A 19,564-nucleotide genomic window follows, 5' to 3' on the forward strand; every position below is an offset into this window, starting at 1 on the left:
CAGAGTAGCCTGTTGTGACTGGGTGGCGCTTCAAATGAGAGATGGCGGCAGCACATTTCAGCACATTTTAGGGAAAGGGGGCTTTTAGCATTTTGGTTGGTATCAGAAACGAATGTGGAGACTTATGCAGTGGTGAATCCACTGGAAGATGGAGAGAGAGTACCTGCACAGAGGGGGGGACATAGACATGGTAATAGGAGGACACAGGGAGAAATAGCAGAAAGCATTGTATTGTAGTATTGCATTGTGTTAGTCATTTATATAGCGCCTTTTTCCATTTGCATGGCCTCAAAGCGCTTTGTGGTAGGAAAGGGACAAAAGTGCAGGTATGGCAAAGTTCTAAGAGGAGGTTTAAGATGCATGCGTGCATTTGGCCAAGATTAGGACTTAGGAGAGCTGGCTAGGCTCCAGTAAGCAACCCAAGAGGTCAAGCACATGGGCGGGTGCTGAGGGAGGTCATGACAGAGCGATATTGCAGGAGACTCGAGATGTACCCTGCTAGTCCGAATTTGTTGTAACCTGTCAATGTATTCTAATGGCAGAGGTGTTGAGGCAAGTCTGGTGTTTCAGTGCAAGGCGGTTATGTGACCAGCTAGGCCAAATTTGTCATAGTCGTAGCTGCATTGTAGAGTGTGTGGATGGAGGGCTGTGCCTGCGGCAGATGTCCACTGAAGTTGTGCATTTATACATACCTTAAGCTCAGATGGAGCTTATCTCTGAAGCTGCTGTGTCATCCCATCTCCTGTAGGGAAGAAAAAGCCAGCTACTTTCGTAGACTTTTCTAGGCTCTATGGGCAGGCTACCCTTAAGTCTACCAAGTGCAAAAGACTGTTTGTCCTAGAACATCTTCTAGGTGGGACAGACAGGCTACATCCGAAACTAGGCTAATGGGATTCTCTGAGCGCTATAGACAGGTTACCTTTATAGTCTTACTACTTAACTTTCACGTTCGACAAACGTTATCCAAAGCAGTCTAATAAGCGCAATATCAAGGATACCTACTTGGAACCACTGTGCTTTATAATGGCTAACTTAAGCAGGTATAAGTGCAATGGAGGTTTACCAAAATATATCTCTGAGTGTCATGGGTGGGCTAAACATTGTAGGTGTAACTACCCTAAGTGGACCACATGTGTTAACCTGCATCTTCTAGTTGCATTGCCAGGCTACCCGCATATCTAGGTACAACCCCATGGCAGGTGCAGGATGGAACATCACAGTGATTGTGTCCTAGGACTGGCCTTCACTCATATTATGCTGGGACATGTGGGATGCAGTGCCTCTGTATTTTTCTTCAGACTATTTTGTCTCTTTTGAACCAGTTGGAGTCCTCGTGCTCAGAGGAGCCTGGATTTTCTGTGCCCTAGTTTACTTTCGCACACACATGGCCATGACCTGTGTAATGTTGTTGATTTGTTTATGTCTGGTAAAAAGAAAGAGGATTCAACTTGGGAACCCTCCCGTCCCCTGCACACTTTCAAATGTTTGGATTAATCCAATACAGTTGTTCAAATTGAATTATACGCATTGTACATATTTTTGTTTCTAACAAATATGGTCGGACACAGAAGTGTGAGATAAAAAATATATATTTATAGCCAAGCTATATTATTTTCAACAAGAATTATAGTTCAGCGACAGATTATTTACAGTGCATAGAAACAAAATGGAATCAATAGATGAAGCTCAAATTGAGAAAAAATTGAGTCCAAATTACGTGTTTCGAAGAAGTTCTACTCTTCTTCAAAAGGCCAAACTTGGACTCTTAACGTAAAAGGAAAAACCCAAATTCAGTAAAGAAAATATTGTAGACACAATTCATAACATTGAATTTTACAATTTAGAAAATTTAGTGACATTTGTTGTAACATGTCATAATATGAGTTGTAATACATGCAACATTATAAGGTGAATTATGTGGTCCATGTTTGAGAGAGAAACTGTAGGTCAATTAATACACCCCTTCCTGTAAAACAGACAGTAAAACGTACATCATATTATAATTCAGTGGAATGATCCCTCTAATGGGACTTGTCAAGTGGATGGTGAAACATAAGCTAAAGTGAATATATATGGAAAAAAGTTAGTAGTTCCTAAGCTCAATCGATCTAGTGGGGAAGTAATGCGAAAGTCGTTACCTTTGTGAGTGGAAAGTGCCGGAAACAAAGAATCCGACGGTGCAGGAAATATAAGTAGACAGACTGTCTTCGTATAACGTTTAGTTCCTAGAGACACGGCCAATTCCCAAAAGGATACTAGAAATCTGTAAATAACAGAGCCTGATCAGTGCCAAGTTCAATGTTCAAAAGAAACGGACATTAGTATGAACAAAATCGAATAACATACCTAACCAAAATGTGGATGACGGTAAATAGTAAAAAGAGGAACCCACGTAAAGTGTGGACCTCAAATATCCCGCTGTCGTTGCAGCAGTGCTTCAGAATGTGGGAGTTCTGTCACGCAAATAAACAAGCTGAACAGGAATGGTGTCCTGATTAGTATAAAATACTCAGCAATCTGGTATGGAGTAGTGAAAACGTAACGTGCCGTTTAATAAAGGCAAACTGGAATGTTAATAATTACCACGATAAGGATGTGCACATGGCACAATTCTTGAAGCTGATGTGAAGCTGATGTCAAGATAGTGCAGCCGGTCAACAGCTGAAGAATCTGGTAGTAATGGATTAGGTAGAGTATCAACTAAAGAAAGTGTAAGGAAAAAAGAATGATGAGACTAAGGAACTTTATCCCTGGTCCCTAGATAGACAAATGCTAATGCATTCGCGCTTACCTGGAGTGTGGGGGGACAATCCTGAACAGGGTCTGTCCAGCCGAGCGGTTTGTTGTTCATGAACCATGGAAACAGCATGTGACCATGGAGATAAATAGAGGACTAGAGTTATAGATAAAGAAGAGGGACTAATAAGCAATCAGGCCAAAAAGATCGCCATCTTGAAACGAGGTTATGTGTTGTGAGTATGAACCTCTAGATATACAATAACTGAGAGTCATTTGAATCGAAAAGCGCAAAAGTGTGGAATAAGATTGATTGAATCGAAAAATTCATGCGGTGCAGATACCTAGTGTAAAATATAAATCGGGCATTACATATCCTAGTCCGCATATAGTAGAACGGGCAGAGGAAAGCTAAAACATTTTTTTTTGGTTTACCGTGTGAAATAGAATTGAAATAAGTAATGAAAAAAAGGGGTCATAAATTGGACAGAACGCTCTGATCTAAGAGGGAAAAATAAATATAATTATCAAATCATCAGAGTAAGGTTACTGAATGACCGCGTGTAACCTCTCAGTCTATAATAAGTGGAGGATATAAATTCACATTATACACGAAGAGGGAGACTAACCCTAGATCTCTCTTTTTCACATGGAAGACACAGTACAATGTGACAATCTCAGTTGGATAAACGCATTTAATTTACAAATTGTCAAAATTGAATGTGATAATTTAAAAAAAAGTGACATACATAAGAGTAAAGAATAAGAACAATTTTTACATTGAATTTGCAGGCAATGATTTTTATGGCAACCAACTATTAGTATCAACAAAGTAGTGCCTTAGATCACAGTCAGACACTAGAATAGTAATGTAACTTTCAGGTTTATGTTTTTGAAGATCAAGCATTCCTTATTGACAAATTCAAATCACAAAAAACAGTTCAATGTGAAATCTTCATTTAAACCCCAGGGCTGTAAAGAGCTTAACTTGTCAATCCAATACGGCTCTCTTTGTAGTAAGAGTGACTGGTAGTCACCTCCTCTTGTAGGTCGCTTGACAACTTCTAGCACCTGGTATTTTAGTTGGGCAATTGAATGTTTCTGCATATTGAAGTGGCGGGCTACCGGTAAGTATTGGTTATTACATCTTATGTTCGACTTGTGTTCAGACAGTCTTGATTTGACAGGTCTTTTGGTCTGTCCTACATACACTTTGCCACAAGGGCACTTCAACATATATATGACACCTGATGTCAGACACGTGGAGTAGTCTCTTAATTTGATTTTTTGACCATTCCTGGGGTGAGTCACTACATTACCTTTGATTGTGTTATTACAGTGTATACACCCTAAACAAGGGAAGGTGCCTAGTTTTTTGGTGGCTAGGAAAAGTTGTTTCTCTTTTGGTACTCTTTCAGCTTTCACCAGCTTGTCTCTTATATTTTTACCCCTTTTAAAATACATCATTGGGGTTGGGGGGAACAATTCCAATAGAGTTTGATCATTGTGTAGTATATTCCAATGTTTCTTTATACTTTTTGTGATCTGAAAACTCTGTCTTGAGAATTTTTATATTTATAGAAGTGGGGTATCTTTAACATCAGATTTAGGTTTCAATAAATCCGTACAAGATATCTCTGAAGCTCTCTCTTTGGCAATTTCCAAAGTTTCCGGTGGGTAGCCTCTGTTCTGAAATTTACCAACAAGATTGGTGCATTCCTTATCTAGAATTTCTGGGTCAGAAATTATTCTTTTCAAGCGTAGAATTTGACTATACGGTAGACTTTGGAGCATCGCCCTTGGATGGAAGCTGGAATAGTGAAGCAAATTATTAACATCAGTTGGTTTATGGTATATAGATGTAGCAATCTTATTGTTCACAATGCTCAAGTTAATGTCAAGAAAATGTAGATAAGGGTTACCAATCTCAATAGTAAAATTGATCCTGGGGTGCACTGAATTAAGGCATTCAAAAAACTGATCTAGGTCATCTCGTGTGCCACACCAAATGCAAAAAATGTCATCAATAAACCTCTTCCAGGTTAAAATGTATGCTCCCCATGTGGGGTGTTCCAGTACATGCTGACTCTCGAACTGAAACATAAAAGTATTAGCGCACACGGGCGCCATCGATGATCCCATCGAGGTACCCGATGTTTGTAAAAAGTATTTGCCCTGATGTCTAAAATAGCTATTGTAAAGTATTAAAATGAGTAGCTCCAGAATGAATTGAGGATTACCTTTCACACCTGAATTATTAATTAGCAACCATTCAACAGAATCTATACCTTCACTATGGGGTATTGAGGTATATAAACTACATACATCAAGGCTGAATAGTATGCAGTCTTCACTGATAGCTGAGAAATCTTAAAGTCCATTAAGAAAGTCTGTTGTGTCCTTTTGGTATGTGGATGATGCCTGTATAAGTGGCTGTAATAATCTGTCAATATAGACTGCCAGTGGGTCGAAGACACTCTCTGTCCCAGCAACAATCGGTCTAAGGGGTGGATTTTGTTTATCTTTGTGAATTTTAGGGAGCCCATAGAAGACTGGTGTAATCAGATGGGAATTAGTGAGATATTGATGTGTTTTATCATTAATCCATTCGTTCTCTTTAGCTTGTAACAGAGTATTGTTAATCAGTTCTCTGATTTCTGGTAGTATGGCATAGGTGTCTGTGTCGTTGAGGAGTTCAACGCATCTTTTGACATAGAAGGATGTATCCATGATAAAAATTGTTCCACCTTTGTCGGCTGGTTTAATGGTAATGTCTTCACTTTTTGCCAGTTCATCTATTAGATCTAGTTGGTGATTTTTGATATTAATGGGTGTTTTTCTTCTAGAGTCAATTCTGCTTAAATCTTGTAGGACACTCTTCTCAAATAGATTCAGAATTGAATTATGTACATGTGGGTCAAATGTGCTCTTAGGACATATTTCCAGCAAGTCACTTTATGGTGGTCTAGATTCCATTTCAGGTTGCGAATCAAAGAAAATTTTGAGTCTTGATTTTCACATCAATCTGTGTAAACAGATTTTTTCTTGAAATAATGAAGTATTGCACATTGGAACAAACGATAATCCTTTCTTCAAAATGTTAAGTTGTTCTGCTGAAAGGATCTTGCTGGAAATATTCACTACTAGATTGTTGTCCTTTATTTGTTTCTCTTTTGTGTTTGTGGCTTTCTTCCCTCTCCGGGTGTTTCTCTTATAGCTAAAAAAGTCCTTGTTGATGTGTTAGGTTCAGCGTCTTTATTAATTGGAGATGTGGACACCCCTGATCTATTGGTGTCTTCTATTTGTTCATGTTCACTAGTACGGTCTGATGAAGGTCTCTGGATGGGTTCACCAACACTGCTGTCGCTACTGTTGCCTGAGTTTGCGGAGTTAGAGTTTTGTTGGATATTACAATTAAAATTTCGCTGTTGGTAATATTCTTGCCAATTGTATACTATATCATTGAGTTAGTGAAAGGTATCTCTTTTAAATTTTCTTAATTTCCTCTGTTCAATTTCAGTCTTATAGTTTGCCAATTTCAGGTTGATATCCTCTAATATCTTGGAAAGATCTTTTGCCGATTTAAATTTAGATATTTGATCTTGGAGAGTTTTAATTTCAGAATCAATGGTAACAAGGGATTTCGACAATTTCTCAATAGTTAGTAGTATAAGATCTAAAGAACACTTATTCAAGATCTGATCCCATTTTTGTACAAAGATCTTATTTTCACTACAAAGTGTTGGTCTTAGGTAAACCCTCAGACCTCTGGGATTTGTTTATGTCTGTCTTCATTGCACTTATGCCCTTTGGCTGCAGTCACCAGGTCTTTGGACAAACAGCGTTGGAGGGTGCAGTGTATGTGTTGGCTATGCAGCTCATGCACGTTTTCTTTTAAAACATTTTTTAAATGTTCCAAAACAAGCCCTACAACTTACAGTCACCTCTCTTCTACCAACTCATGTCCTGGCTGTGGTTAGACATATACATCGGTCATGTACACAGTAACATTAGATCATAACATCACCTGCCTGGTCTTCACATTGCATCTAGAGGTTCCTCAGTCTCCCCCTTCCTCCCACTTCCCCCATATCTTATCAGCTTTCGCTGGACAACCACGTGCTGTATATACTCTGTGTTCAGTTACTGCACATACATCCATATCAGCGACCCATTGAGCCAGGGACGGGCATTCCGTGTCTATAGATTGTGTGTAACCAGACATGGGGATGAGGTGGCCTACTTTTATTCACAGCTTTTGCAATATTCAGCTGCTTGCAGGATGCTTCAAAGCTGCTGTACCAGAATCCCTGAAATTAAGAAAAAGATATGTAGCTGATGTTCTAGCACTCCTGCAGTTTATTTGAACTAAATGGGGATTGCTGAATTGAATATAGTATAAACTCCATTGTGAAAAATATACACATTGAAGGTAGTAATAGGATGTTTTTATGGCTTGTTATACATTTGTTTAATAGCTAATATTTGTGTAATGAAGTAGAAGCATTTTTTGGATTTGCACATGATTATATGTCAGGAATCTGCAATATATCAAAATTTGATTTGACTATGTATATATTGAAGATATTAAGGCAGATAGTTAGAAAGATAGATAGTGTTCAATCATTTTCCCTACTAAACAAAAAGATGTTAAACAAAATGTGGATCATAATGAAAGCCTTGTTTTAGGTTGCTTTCTGTGTGGTGGTCTAAAGTGTATAAAAAGCACTGGTGTTCACTGGTACAAATCCTTTTTCTAGGACCAAATTAAATTTATCTCTTAGAACCTTGGGGACTTCTTCATTCTTAACATTTGTGAATTCCACCAGGTCCATATTATCTTTGTAGTTGTATTTTGTTTCTGCTAAAGTCCAGCCAACTAATGCTCTAACACCATCATTGAGTTGAAGGGTGCAGATGGATTTCTTTTTAAATAACGAATCCTCTGAAGTCTGGAGATAAATAAACATGGGATAGAAATCCTCAATTGTTCTATCTACGAGGGTGAAAGAGTAAAGCTTTCTGTATTGGGCTATATCCAAAAGATCGGTATTAATGAAACTTTGATTGGGAACATACTGCTTCCGTCTGACTTGGCCAAAATACCACACTCCATTGACTTCTGTCAAGCGAAAGATGCCAGGAACCTGAGGCTGGTCCTTTCCTGATATTATCTCCACAGGTTCCCACATTTGGTAAGAGGCAGCAAAGCCAGCATCAACGATGTATGGTTGTCCATCAACAACCACTTTCAACATAACGTGACTCATGTTGGGACTGTAGATTTCTTGCAATGGAAGGTAAACATTGGCTCCAAGCATTGTGACCTCATATTTCATTGCCTTAAGTACCCAAAACAAGAGATGATTTTGTTCATAACAGCATCCTCCACGCCTTTTCCGCACAATTTTGTTGTATATTGCTTCTATGCCAAGCTCAATGGCTTCCCCACACTGGATGCTGAGGCTTTCAAATGGAACTGCCCTGATATGTTTCTGAAGGATGTCCTTTAAAGTTGGATAGTCACATGTTTCAGAGGAGCCTTTGAAATGGATTCTGGAGAAATATTCTTCCAAATTCATTCTTGTTCCTGTGGGAGACATGGAATAAACAGTTGCATTAAATGATATGATATGATATTTTATTTATAGCGCACCCATACACAAGTGTTTCAAGGCGCGGCATTCAAGGTGCAAATGGAACATTCAGCCACAAGAATATAACTTTGTGCATTTCAGTTAATATTCTGTTGTTATTAGTTATCACGATTAACAGTTTACTTTCATAAACAACATAGACAAAATCTACATGATTAGATAAACACATTTGTAGCACTGTAAACAAGATGCTTAAACATGATTTTGTGAGATATAAAGTTGTGTATAAAAGGAGCCTGATCTTTCATAAAAATATTCAAGATGCTATTGACCGCACTGATTGCTAGTGACAAAAAAAACACCCCTTCCCCTAAAACACATGCATTAGTCTTTCAAACCAAGTTCTTATTCTAGGCAAGGGTGTGAAAGATTTTACTGCCAGACTTAAAAAAGTTGAAAAGGTACTGGTTTAGAATCCAGGGGAGCTAAATTTATATTTTCTTCACCTTGGTGAGTTGCAATGTAAAAATCCATTGACTGCCTCAATAAAAGTTGGTAAACATTCTAAAATATATTTATTACTTTTTACAAGATATAAAGGTTTTTGGAATATTTTAAAAAAGATTAGATTTGATTAATGTTATACATAACTTTACTTCAAAAGAAGTGATTGGTCAGTAAAAAGCTGTAAAGGTTATTTGTCACCCTTTACTAACCAATCCAAACATTAGATTACCATCATGAATATGAACTAGGAATTAAAATTAAAATAATACTTGTTTGCAAACGTTAAAAGCAGCTGTTTAACCTGCCTTTAGAAATGATGTTTTTTTCTGAAATACCTTTAATATTTTAATACATTTTAAACAATAAAATCCATCTTTTTCAAAAGGCTTTAAAGGTTAGCAAGGTGTTTCAAACGTAAAATGGCAATGCCAGAAGATGTACAAATGATAAAGCAAACTAAGAGCCAACATAGTTCTCCCATATCAACACAGAGAAGCAATTACCCTTTCAACTCAATATCAGACGTTTGTTTCTTTGCTAAATAAACTAGCCAATTTATGCTCAAACCAGGGCACTGAGTTTAATGGTGCAGATAGATTTCTTTTTTAATAAGGAAGTGTAGCCCAGGTGTTACTTGACATGGTGGCTGGCAGGGCCACCAGTATGGGCATCCTTATTCAATCACACCAGTCCAGCTCCAATGGGAATGCACATTAGGAAAATCTGCAGGACCAGGTGGGCAAAGGAGATGGCTACTGTGTCCCCAGTGAGGTGTTCACAAGTCCCTCAAGAAACACAACCAACGATTCCAGGACACCAAGCACCTTCTCATGGGTGTATCTGTAGAGGATAAAGAGATTAATCCCTACAAACATAGATTCACATGTACATTATAAAATTAAGCTAGCACCTGTGAAATAAACACACCACAAGTAACTCTCTTCTAGTCTCTAGGCAGGAGGCTTTATTTCACTTTTCTATTACACACAGACTGTAAGGTGCCATATTATTTCATTGCAACCCCGTTACTCAATCTAATTTATGTAATCCAAGAATCTGGAGCAAACCAATATGGGGATACTCACCAGTAGTTATATGTTTCATCCTATACCCATTACTTCTATCTCATGGAAGAATCCTGGGGGCAGACATGATGAAAGCACAACGCTGGCCTGAGCTTTGCTCCACTAGTGGACATCTACAAACAACAAAGATAACTAAATAGCCCAAGCAAGGCTGCAGACTGCCAGGGCAATTCTCTCCCAGAAAATATCCTTTGGAACCACAAGTCCAGGAACATGTGTGCCAACTTCAATGAATCCCCAGGAGGTGCTACTCCATTAGTATGATTCCTTTTCATTTATTTGCGTGTTCCTGGTTTTCATGTGGAACCTTGTCTTGGTTTGTGGGTGTCAATTCAGTCTATATGAGTAGGCATGCTTAACTCACCTGCCATACTCTGCCATTGGGTTTTTCTGGAACCGTCTCCCAGATTTGTTCCTGTGTAGGTTAGCACCATTGAGACACTCATTGACTGACCTCAATGTAACTTTAATCACTTTATGCAGGTTATTCCTCTAAACCGCACAGCCATTTTAGGTGACACCTCCTCAGAGTGTAATACTGAAGCTCAGGGCAGGCTCAAATTGTTGTTTGACATTTGCATTTCCAGGTACTCATTTACCCTGTGGGGAGCACTTTGAGAGCTTCCTTCTGCAACATGGAACATTCTGAGAGTTCCCTGCTGCATTAGGGAGCCTGCATTAATCTCATTCCTTTTTTCTCTCACACTGAAGTGGCGCTTACAGTACTTCATCCATGGCACTGCCTGTGTGCTGTGGGACCTGCTACACTCTGGTTACAGCTGGGCAATAAGGCTACACTGTCCTATCTCCACATGGCTTTTTCCCTTTATCATGTACAAGGCACTGTGGGGCAGGCACCCGATGTGTCAAGTGATCTCAGCTTCTTGTGGTGCATGCAGTCCCCAGGCTATGAAGAGACTGGGGTGAGTGGGCAGACTCTTGATGATACTCTGCGCATACCCAGGAAGCTGCAGTCTTCTCCCCATTTTGCTCTCAGCCCACGTCATGGCTGCCAGAGGCAGCAATCTCATAGAGGCCTCCAATCCGATGCCTCTTCTCTCTGCTATGGTATCCTACTCAGTGGTTCCTGGGGAGGTTACACTGTCCTTGGTCACACTGGTGTGGCTGACCTATAGCCCTGGTTTTCCAGTAACCCCCACCCCTTTTTGAAGCTACTATCAAGTGCCATTTAAGGGGATAGTGAATTCATCCATGGTCAAAAAAAGGAAACCTTGTGGCTGATTACCAATGTATTCACATATAACCACAACAGCCTAGAAACTAACAGTACACCCTAGATCATGTTATGAATGAATACATTAGACTCAAGTCACTTGCTGAAGTACATGTTGTGTATTTGTGGGTGAATTGAAAACAGTGCTTAGAAACACCAGGAATTACTGGGTTTTACTTGAACCTAGAATCTTGTGATGTGTGGAAGCTCATGCTTCTGGACTGGAAAACATCTATCGTTCTCTCAGTCAGTGTGAAGCTGTTGATCTTTTTGCATTGTGCTCTACCAAGCAGATGAAGATTAGAGAAACCTTTATAAGGAACAACGTCTTAGGGTGGAGGGGTATGTCCTCATGCATTTCAGCACTCACCCCTGCAATACTATCCCTCAGACTCCTTGTCCTGTCTTGGATCCTCAGTAGAGCTATTCTGGTCCTCCGAAGATTCCTTTCGCCTGGTCTTTTGATTACCTTGACCTTCTTGTCCTTTGTCTTCTTTTCTTTCTTCTCGTGTCAATAAAGTTTGGCTCCCCCGGAGGCCACCTTGACTGGGAACGAAACCCATGCCAAAGGGAACCCCAGCGAGCCAGCCCCAAACCAGGGAAAAAGCAGATGGCACCAAAAAACACTGGTAGTGATTCGTAGAACAAGGTCCTTGGAGTAAGTCTTTCAAAGGGATTTCTCAAACATGAAGTCACCCTTTCCTTGGGTAACAAGGTGTACAAGTTCCAGGGTTGGCTACAGTGTACAAGAACAAGCCAGAATAGGAGTGCAGATGTAAAGCAGCCACCTCACAGAAAGTAGACAAGCAGAAGCCCTTGATGTGAGGGTGAGCTCTGGAACTGAAAAAGGTGGAAAAAAGCAAGAGCGGTAGAAAATGGTCAGTAAAGTCGAAAGCGCCACAAGAGTGAAATCCCAAGACGTGGGAGGGTTGTGCAATGGCACGGAAAGGGCCAGAGAGTCAGAAAGGCTTTCCAAAACAGATGTGCCTCGAAAACAGGAAGGAAACAAGCTAAGCGGCCAAAACCGCGTAAAAGGCTTAGACTTACCCGCACGGAGAATGCAGAAAACAGGCAGCGCAGGATCGGCGGAAGGAAGAGTAAGCAGAGTGAATACTGAAAAGGGCTAGGAAGAGATGACAGACAAGTTACGGGAAATTGGAATGAGAGGAATCAGGAGATAGTTTCTGCAGTCGGGAACACTGTAGACGCTACAGTGGGCACCAAGAGACGGATACAACGTGCCATGCTGATGATGCAGTGCATTGTTATTGTTATGGTGGCCATCTTGTGGTAGCCATCTTGAGTGAAGACTAGACCGAAATCGGAGTGTGTGGTTGGGGATGCACATTTCCGTATTGCAGGTAAGGTCTTGTACTGGTGTTCCATCTATTCCAAACACTCCAGGGCCGCAGCATGACACTCCTTGCTTCCTTCCTTGGACCCTAGTCTGCCTCTCCCACTGCCCCTGCTGCCTCCCTAGACTTTTGAGCTGCCACCTGACCTGTCTCCCTTACTGTTGCAGCCTATTTCTCCCCTGATTCCTAACCTCCACTGCCACTTCCTGTATTCCAAAGTTGATGGCTTCCCAGGCAGTCTGCTTGAAGCTCAGCAGCTGATGGTAGAGGTCCTTGTTAGGGAAGAATTGATATGATAACCCTGTGGGAGACTACACCACCCTTGTCCTCTTGGTATTAGGTAACCCACCTATTGGCATAGGTCTATACTACACAAGTTGGTAGTGTGACTGAGCAGCCAGACTTATCTCAAGAGCGATAAATGTGAGCTGTAGCAAAAAAATCCACCAATACAAGTAGCCAAGTAACACTTATACTCAAGGTTTGTAGTTAAAATAATTATTTATTTAACAATAGTTTTTAAATAAGCATTCTTTAAAAAGGGCAACATATGCAGAAATCAAATACACTTCAAAAAAATTATTGTTCAGAATTCACACAAAGTTAGTAGATACTCTTTAGAGATGCTTCTTACACACTTCCTACACCCTGAGGTGACATCACTATCTAGGACAGTAATGGCATTTATATATCACTAGTACACTTTGTACATTCTGAGGTTTGTGGAAAGGAAAGGTTAAAGGAAGGAAAAAGGTTAAACAGGTTCTCAGAGTATTTGAGCACTTTAAATCTTCCAATGAAGTCTAGATAAAAACATTTCCCAGCAATATTAGTTTATAAACAATGTATGACCTATGAGGGACACTAAGAATCAATGTCAAATGGAATAGAAGAGTCTGCAGGGAGCCAGGACAGCCAAAGTCAATTGGATCAAAGACTATGGCGCTGAGGCACTTATTAGATAGGAAAAAAGTATTGCACAAAGTTAGAGAGTTTGTTGAAGAAATACCACTGTAGGGTCACAAACTCTTACACTTGTGAAAGGTAGAGCTGAGATCAACTCTAGAAAAGCAGCTACTGCATGTCCCAACTGAGAAGAACAAGCTACAGACCCTGTGGTAAGTATCCCAAAGTCAGAACAGTACCTTTGGTTAGAAGAAGAGGGTACAGCTGGATTCTGTCTGGTTGCAGTGATTGCAGACCCTGTGTTCCTGGGCCTCAGTCGTGGGGACAAGAGGGAGGACATCTGGGGACATCTGTGGCAGCAATTCGATGGTCGGAGGTAGCTACGGGCTATTTTCGGATCAACGGTACTTTGCGGTTTCAGCACTCGGTAAACAGCACCACCGCAGTTCTTGGACACCGGTTGGGCTTCCTTCACTCCTTGAGTCCTACACTCTGGTGAGGTGACTCGAGCTCTGGTTGTCCTGCTTCCGGAGGGTCATGAGGAGACTCCGGGAGCTTTTGGCTGGCTTACAGACTTTGCACTCGACTATGGATTTCTCTACCCCTGGCACTCGGTTCCTGCAGCAGCAAACAAGTATAGCCAGTCGGGGAAGGTCTTGCAGCAAAGTTCGCCTTGGGGTTAGTTCGTCCCACTAATCCAAGGGAAGAAGTCGTCCCTTCCGGAGCTTCTCTTGTCGACCAGAAAAAGGAGTTTCAGCACAGCAGCAGGGCTTCAGCAGGCAGTTCAACAGTCCAGGAGGATGCAGCAAGCTTCGTTCCCGGTATCTTCGTCGTGTTGTTCTTCCCAGTGGTCGACTCTGCCTCTAGTCCCAAAACCCTTGCAGTTTAAGCAGGTTTCTCCCATTCATACACAGCCTGTCACTCAAACAGGAGGGTGGCTGTCCTACAAGGACAGCCAGCCAGCCAATCAGCACTGGGTGCATTCAGGATTCCCTAGAAACAAAGGACAGGGGAGTTTCGGGCACTTCCCTCGCTTTCTGCCTTTCCAGACACACTGGAGTCAGAGGCGGGTTTCAGTACTGAAGTCTGCCAAAGGCAAAATGAACAAAGGGCTCAATCCTGGTTTGGCACACAGAGTAAAACCCAAGAACGACCTCACAAACAGAAAATGGCGAAAAAAGAAGACCGTGGCCATTTTGACAAAATGGTCACCCATGGGTGCTATACTGCAGCAGAGGATTCAGCTTGCGGTAGAAAAGCACAATGGTAGGAAAATGAAACCGCTGCCACCAGCCAATTAAATTTGTGAGGGTAACATAGAAAATGTTACATGAGTAGGTAGGAAAAGGGGCTATTAAGTAACCCCCCATCACTCCACATAAGATGGTGTGTGCTGGACCTACAAAGAGAACAAGTAAGTAAAATCAATTTCACTTTACTATTCTTGGGAACTGTAGTTCACCCAAGAAAAAGGTATTTAAACCTTATGAGAAATCTAAAGGTTTTCTCTGTGACACTGCACTGAATGTGCTGTATGTCACCATATAAAAAGTAGATGCCTATGGAGTTTGTCAGTCTCCAAAAATAAAGGAAACACATAATACAAATCAGATCAAAATACACGGGAGAGTGAGAAAAAGGGCTCACTCACTCCAAGGTTAAAATTAAAAAGTCCTAAAGTCCAGCAAAAGAGCTGGGGGTATCTAAGGTAGAAGGGAATTAGCACAGACATTAGAATTCTCCCCAACAGTCCTCACGAGCGCCTCCAAGCAGTAGGAACGGTCTTTGTGTCATCTGCCAGGCCCCTGAAATCTGCAGGATGGGGGCAGCTGATGTTGGCACATTTTGCTCGATTGGGGCAGGAGGTGCTGCCAGCACATATAAGCAGTCTCATGTTATGTCTTTGGTAGGCCACTCACCTGCAAGGAAGTCATGTGGAACATAGGTGTTCTGCAGTGCAGGAGGAGAGGGACACTCCTGAGGGTCTGGTGCTGGCAAAATGTCCTGAAAAGAGGTAACACTCACAGGGGAATTTGCATTAGAGGCAGGCAACAGTGATGACATAGATGCTGGTGGCTAAGCTAGGGGTCCTCACGCAAAAAGGAAAGGTGAGTAGATCGATCTGAAGGATGCTTGTGAGCATCAGCAGCCAACTTCCTAGACCTGAGAGATAAGGTTGCGGTTAGGCAGCCACTTTAAAGCCACTCAATGATGCATTTTGATACGCTTGATGTCATTTTAAATTGATACTCACCAATTTTATAACTATTGTATTTTTTTTACTGCGTCTTGAAACTCTGCTTAATTGTAATAGTGCGTCGGTTCTTCACTGATGATCCCCCTCCCCGCAAGTCCTCTTTCTTTTTCTAAGAGTAGGTGGGGCCTCACCTTACTCATTATCCTCGCCGGCATTTAGGTGCCGGAGAGAACACCTGCTGTCCTGAGAGGTGAGGTTGCGGTTAGGCAGCCACTTTAAAGCTGCTCAGTGTTGCATTTTGATACGCTTGATGTCATTTTAAATTGTTACTCACCAATTTTATAACTGTTCTATTTATTTGACTGCGTCTTGAAACGCTTTGCTTAATTGTAATACTGTGTGGGTTCTTCAGTGATTATCCCCCAGACTGAAAGTCCTGTTTCTTTTTCTAAGCGTAAGCGGGTGTGATGCAGGAAATGCATTGGAGGGACAGGGCCTCCATGTCCTTGTCCTGTACTCCTTTTTCATTTGTGTTCTGTGTTGTATTCTGCACAGGAATCCATGTGGGACTCCTGGCAGTGCAGCTCTTCCTCTTTTTGGTTGGGGTGAACAGACCCTTGGGATACTGTTATGGCACCCACGGGTGGGGGTATAACCCTGTACCCGTAGAGTATGTTTTTGTGAAGTGTGTGGAACGGGTGAAGTGTGTGTAACGGCTGATGCGTGTGGAACGGCTGATGTGTGTGGAACGGCTGATGTATGTGGAACGGCTGAAGCATGTGGAACGGCTGAAGCATGTGGAACGGCTGAAGCATGTGGAATGGGTGAAGCATGTCGAACTGGTGAAGTATGTCGAACTGGTGAAGTACGTGGAATGGGTGAAGTATGTGGGTGGATCGGGCAAAATGGGTGCGTAGAATCGGGGGAAGTGAGTGAATGGAATAGCAAAGTATGTGGAAGGAACGGGTGAAGTAGGTAGATGGAACAGAGAAAGTGGATGTATGGAACGGGTGAAATGTATGGATGGAATGAAGAAAATGGGTGGAAAGAAGAGGTGAAGTATGCGGAAGGAGCGGTTGAAATAGGTAGATTGAACAAGTGAAAGTGGGTGTACGGAACGTGTGAAGTGTATTTATGGGTTGGATGAAGTATGTGGATGGAACATGTGAAGTATGTAGATGGATGGAACGGGTGAAGCATGTGGAAGGAATGGGTGAAATATGTGGTAGGAACTGAGAAAATGGGATGATGGAAAGGGTGAAGTATGTGGATGGAACGGGTCAAATATGTGGATGGAACGGGTCAAGTATGTGGACGGAACGGGTCAAGTATGTGGATGGAATGGGTCAAGTATGTGAATGAAACGGGTCAAGTATGTTGAATGGGAACGGGTGAAGTCGATGGATGGAACAAATGAAATTGATAGATGGAAGGGTGAAGTATGTGAATGGAACGGTTGAAGTAGGTGGATGGAACGGTCGAAGTATGTGGATGGAACGGGTGTAATATGTGGATAGAATGGGTGAAGTATGTGGATAGAACATACAACGGATAGAATGCACGGAACAGACAGAGAGCACAGAGTGGACACTTAAAAAAAGATTTTTCAAGACCATGGAAAGATCTGTAGTGCATAAAACAATTGAAGTACATAGAATGGTTTGAGTGCATAGAATGGTTTGAGTGCATAGAATGGTTTGAGTACATACAATGGTTTGAGTGCATAAAATGGTTGGAGTGCATAGAATGGTTGGAGTGCATAGAATGGTTGGAGTGCATACAATGGTTGAGACTGCATGGAATGGTTGAGGCTGCATAGAATGGTGGGACTGCATGGAACGGGTTGGAGTGCATGAAAAGGCTGAAGTGCATGGAACTACTGGAGTGTGCTCGATCTCAAGATATAAACCACCTTATCACATCTCCACGCTTACTCTTTACTTTACACCATCACTCAACTAGAACACAGCAATACTAGGACACCATTCGGTATAGCTGTTCTCATACCATCACCTGCCTCATACTCCCCATCATCCTATCTAAAACACAGCTGGTTACACACCCTCCAGCCTAGGCGTTCTCCTCAGGCCTAACGCAGCCAGAATCGATCTGGATAACTACCTGCCAGAACAAACACATATTCTTGATCTCCCAACCACCACACCTACCGCTAAGAAGCAGCTATCACAGGAATGCAACACCGCTGCACACATATCCGGTGCTCACTCGCACCTTATGACTCTCTCTCTCTCTCTCTCTCTCTTTACTGGCTTGAACTTCGGTTCCCGAGGGCGTTCAACTTACCAGCGCCTTGAGATCATACCAGTGGTACATAAGGCGCTATATAAATGCGAAATAACATAACATAACATAACATAACCTGTATGTGGCCCACAGAGCAGGGTATGGGCTGGTGGCAGCTCCATGCTGAATTTGACAGGTGCTTTGAGTATCCTCCAACTTTGGGATACCCAGGCCCTGCCATAGCAATCAGTGGATTCCTGATAGGAGACAGGATGGCTCCTGTGGCTTCTTGGTTTCTAGTATCTGTTACCTTGTTCTCCCAATGTCCCAGGAAGCCCTGACTCTGTCCCTTCCCCTGACTGGCTGTTGGGTGGAAGAACCATATATGGTATTGTGGGGAAGTCCAGGCCAGACTGGCTGGAGCCTTCCCACTGACTGTTTGTTGTGGGTACACCCTTGGGGTGGGACCTGGGTGAATGGAGTGTGCAACCAATATGCACTTCATATTGTGGGTGTCTGGTATATATGTATGTGACACAAAGAATGAGACAGCCCTGCCCGAAACTGACATGAATGCAGTGTGGTGTGCTGAAAGGCTTGGTGCTTGTCCCAATCCACATTTCTTGTTATGGGTGTCTGGATGGAAGTGAATGGCCTGCATGCACTGTGAGCCTGATTGGCTGCCCACCTGCATGAAAGCCCTTCTGAATGACTGGCTGCCTGAGCCTGGCTCAGCAGTGTGAACAAGAGTCAGAACAGTATATCTGGGGACCTCTCATTGACCAGAATTGTTCAGAAGCTAAAGTCAAAACTTGATGCTTAACCTTGCAGCCCAGCTGGAAGAAGAAGGCTTTGCTGCTGCTTTCCTTCAACGCAATCTGAAAGCTGTTGTGTCTCCAAAAATTGATCCAAGAGAGGACCTGGCTAGGAGACCTCTTACCGAGGTACGAGGGATCATCGTGCACCAGCTCATCTTCACCAAGGCTTCATGGAAGTCAGTCCCGAAAGACTGCCGACCGGAGACAGGGACTACCCAGGAACCATTGAAGTAAGCGCCAGGATGTTGGGCCGTCAACGACCATCACCGTCGACCGAGGTTCCGAGGACGACTGTAACCTCATTGACCGGAGCCACAACGCTCCATTGCCTAAGACACTTTGAAATCAAGGTCTCCCTTGCTATCATCGTCGACCCTTTGTCCCGCCGGGGAAAAGTCGAGGTCGCTGACGAGGAGAATCTGCCAGTGGGTTTCCCGCCACCCGAAGTCCACAAAGACGGAAATCCGAAAGCCAGCCGTGGTCGATTTCCGATCGTCTACGCCAACGCCAACACCCGACGCCTACTGCCAGGCCTACGTTCTTCATCAAGTACTCTTTGCGCAAACTCTTAGTCACTTGATAGGACGCGATTCTTCAGTGCTCCTGCTGATCTGTGATGATCCGGAAAAGAAACTAAGGCTAAAAGTCGGCTGCAATGCATACTTCGAGGCTGTGGATGCATGAAGGAACAGAGAACAACATGAGCATGTTTTCATAGTGGAACATAGCACAATCCGCGAAGACACAAGATGGCGGCTGGTCGAGAACAAAGAAGAGTGCCGACGGGCACAGTGAAGTATGGAGAGCAGCCGTGGCACGAAGTAGGCTGATAAGACTCCAGCAGCCTGGAAACAGGGTATCAGAGAGAAGCCGAAGAACAGGCTG

At 42.5% G+C, this 19,564-nt stretch overlaps 2 protein-coding genes across 2 annotated transcripts in view; both read right to left on the minus strand.

Moving 5' to 3' along the window:
• LOC138521221 (arylamine N-acetyltransferase, pineal gland isozyme NAT-3-like) overlaps window positions 1-19,564 on the minus strand; it is a 512,324-nt gene that overhangs the window by 276,681 nt on the left and 216,079 nt on the right. The window lies entirely within an intron of this gene.
• LOC138527421 (arylamine N-acetyltransferase, pineal gland isozyme NAT-10-like) overlaps window positions 1,648-19,564 on the minus strand; it is a 35,504-nt gene continuing 17,587 nt past the window's right edge. The window contains exon 2 of the mRNA XM_069638538.1: window positions 1,648-8,326. Coding sequence (XP_069494639.1) covers window positions 7,446-8,318 — 873 coding nt within the window. The 5' untranslated portion in view covers window positions 8,319-8,326 and the 3' untranslated portion in view covers window positions 1,648-7,445. The remainder of the gene's footprint in view (window positions 8,327-19,564) is intronic.

The sequence above is a fragment of the Ambystoma mexicanum genome, chromosome 1q (genome assembly GCF_040938575.1).
Source record: "Ambystoma mexicanum isolate Mex_15411 chromosome 1q, UKY_AmexF1_1, whole genome shotgun sequence".
Lineage (NCBI taxonomy): Eukaryota > Metazoa > Chordata > Amphibia > Caudata > Ambystomatidae > Ambystoma > Ambystoma mexicanum.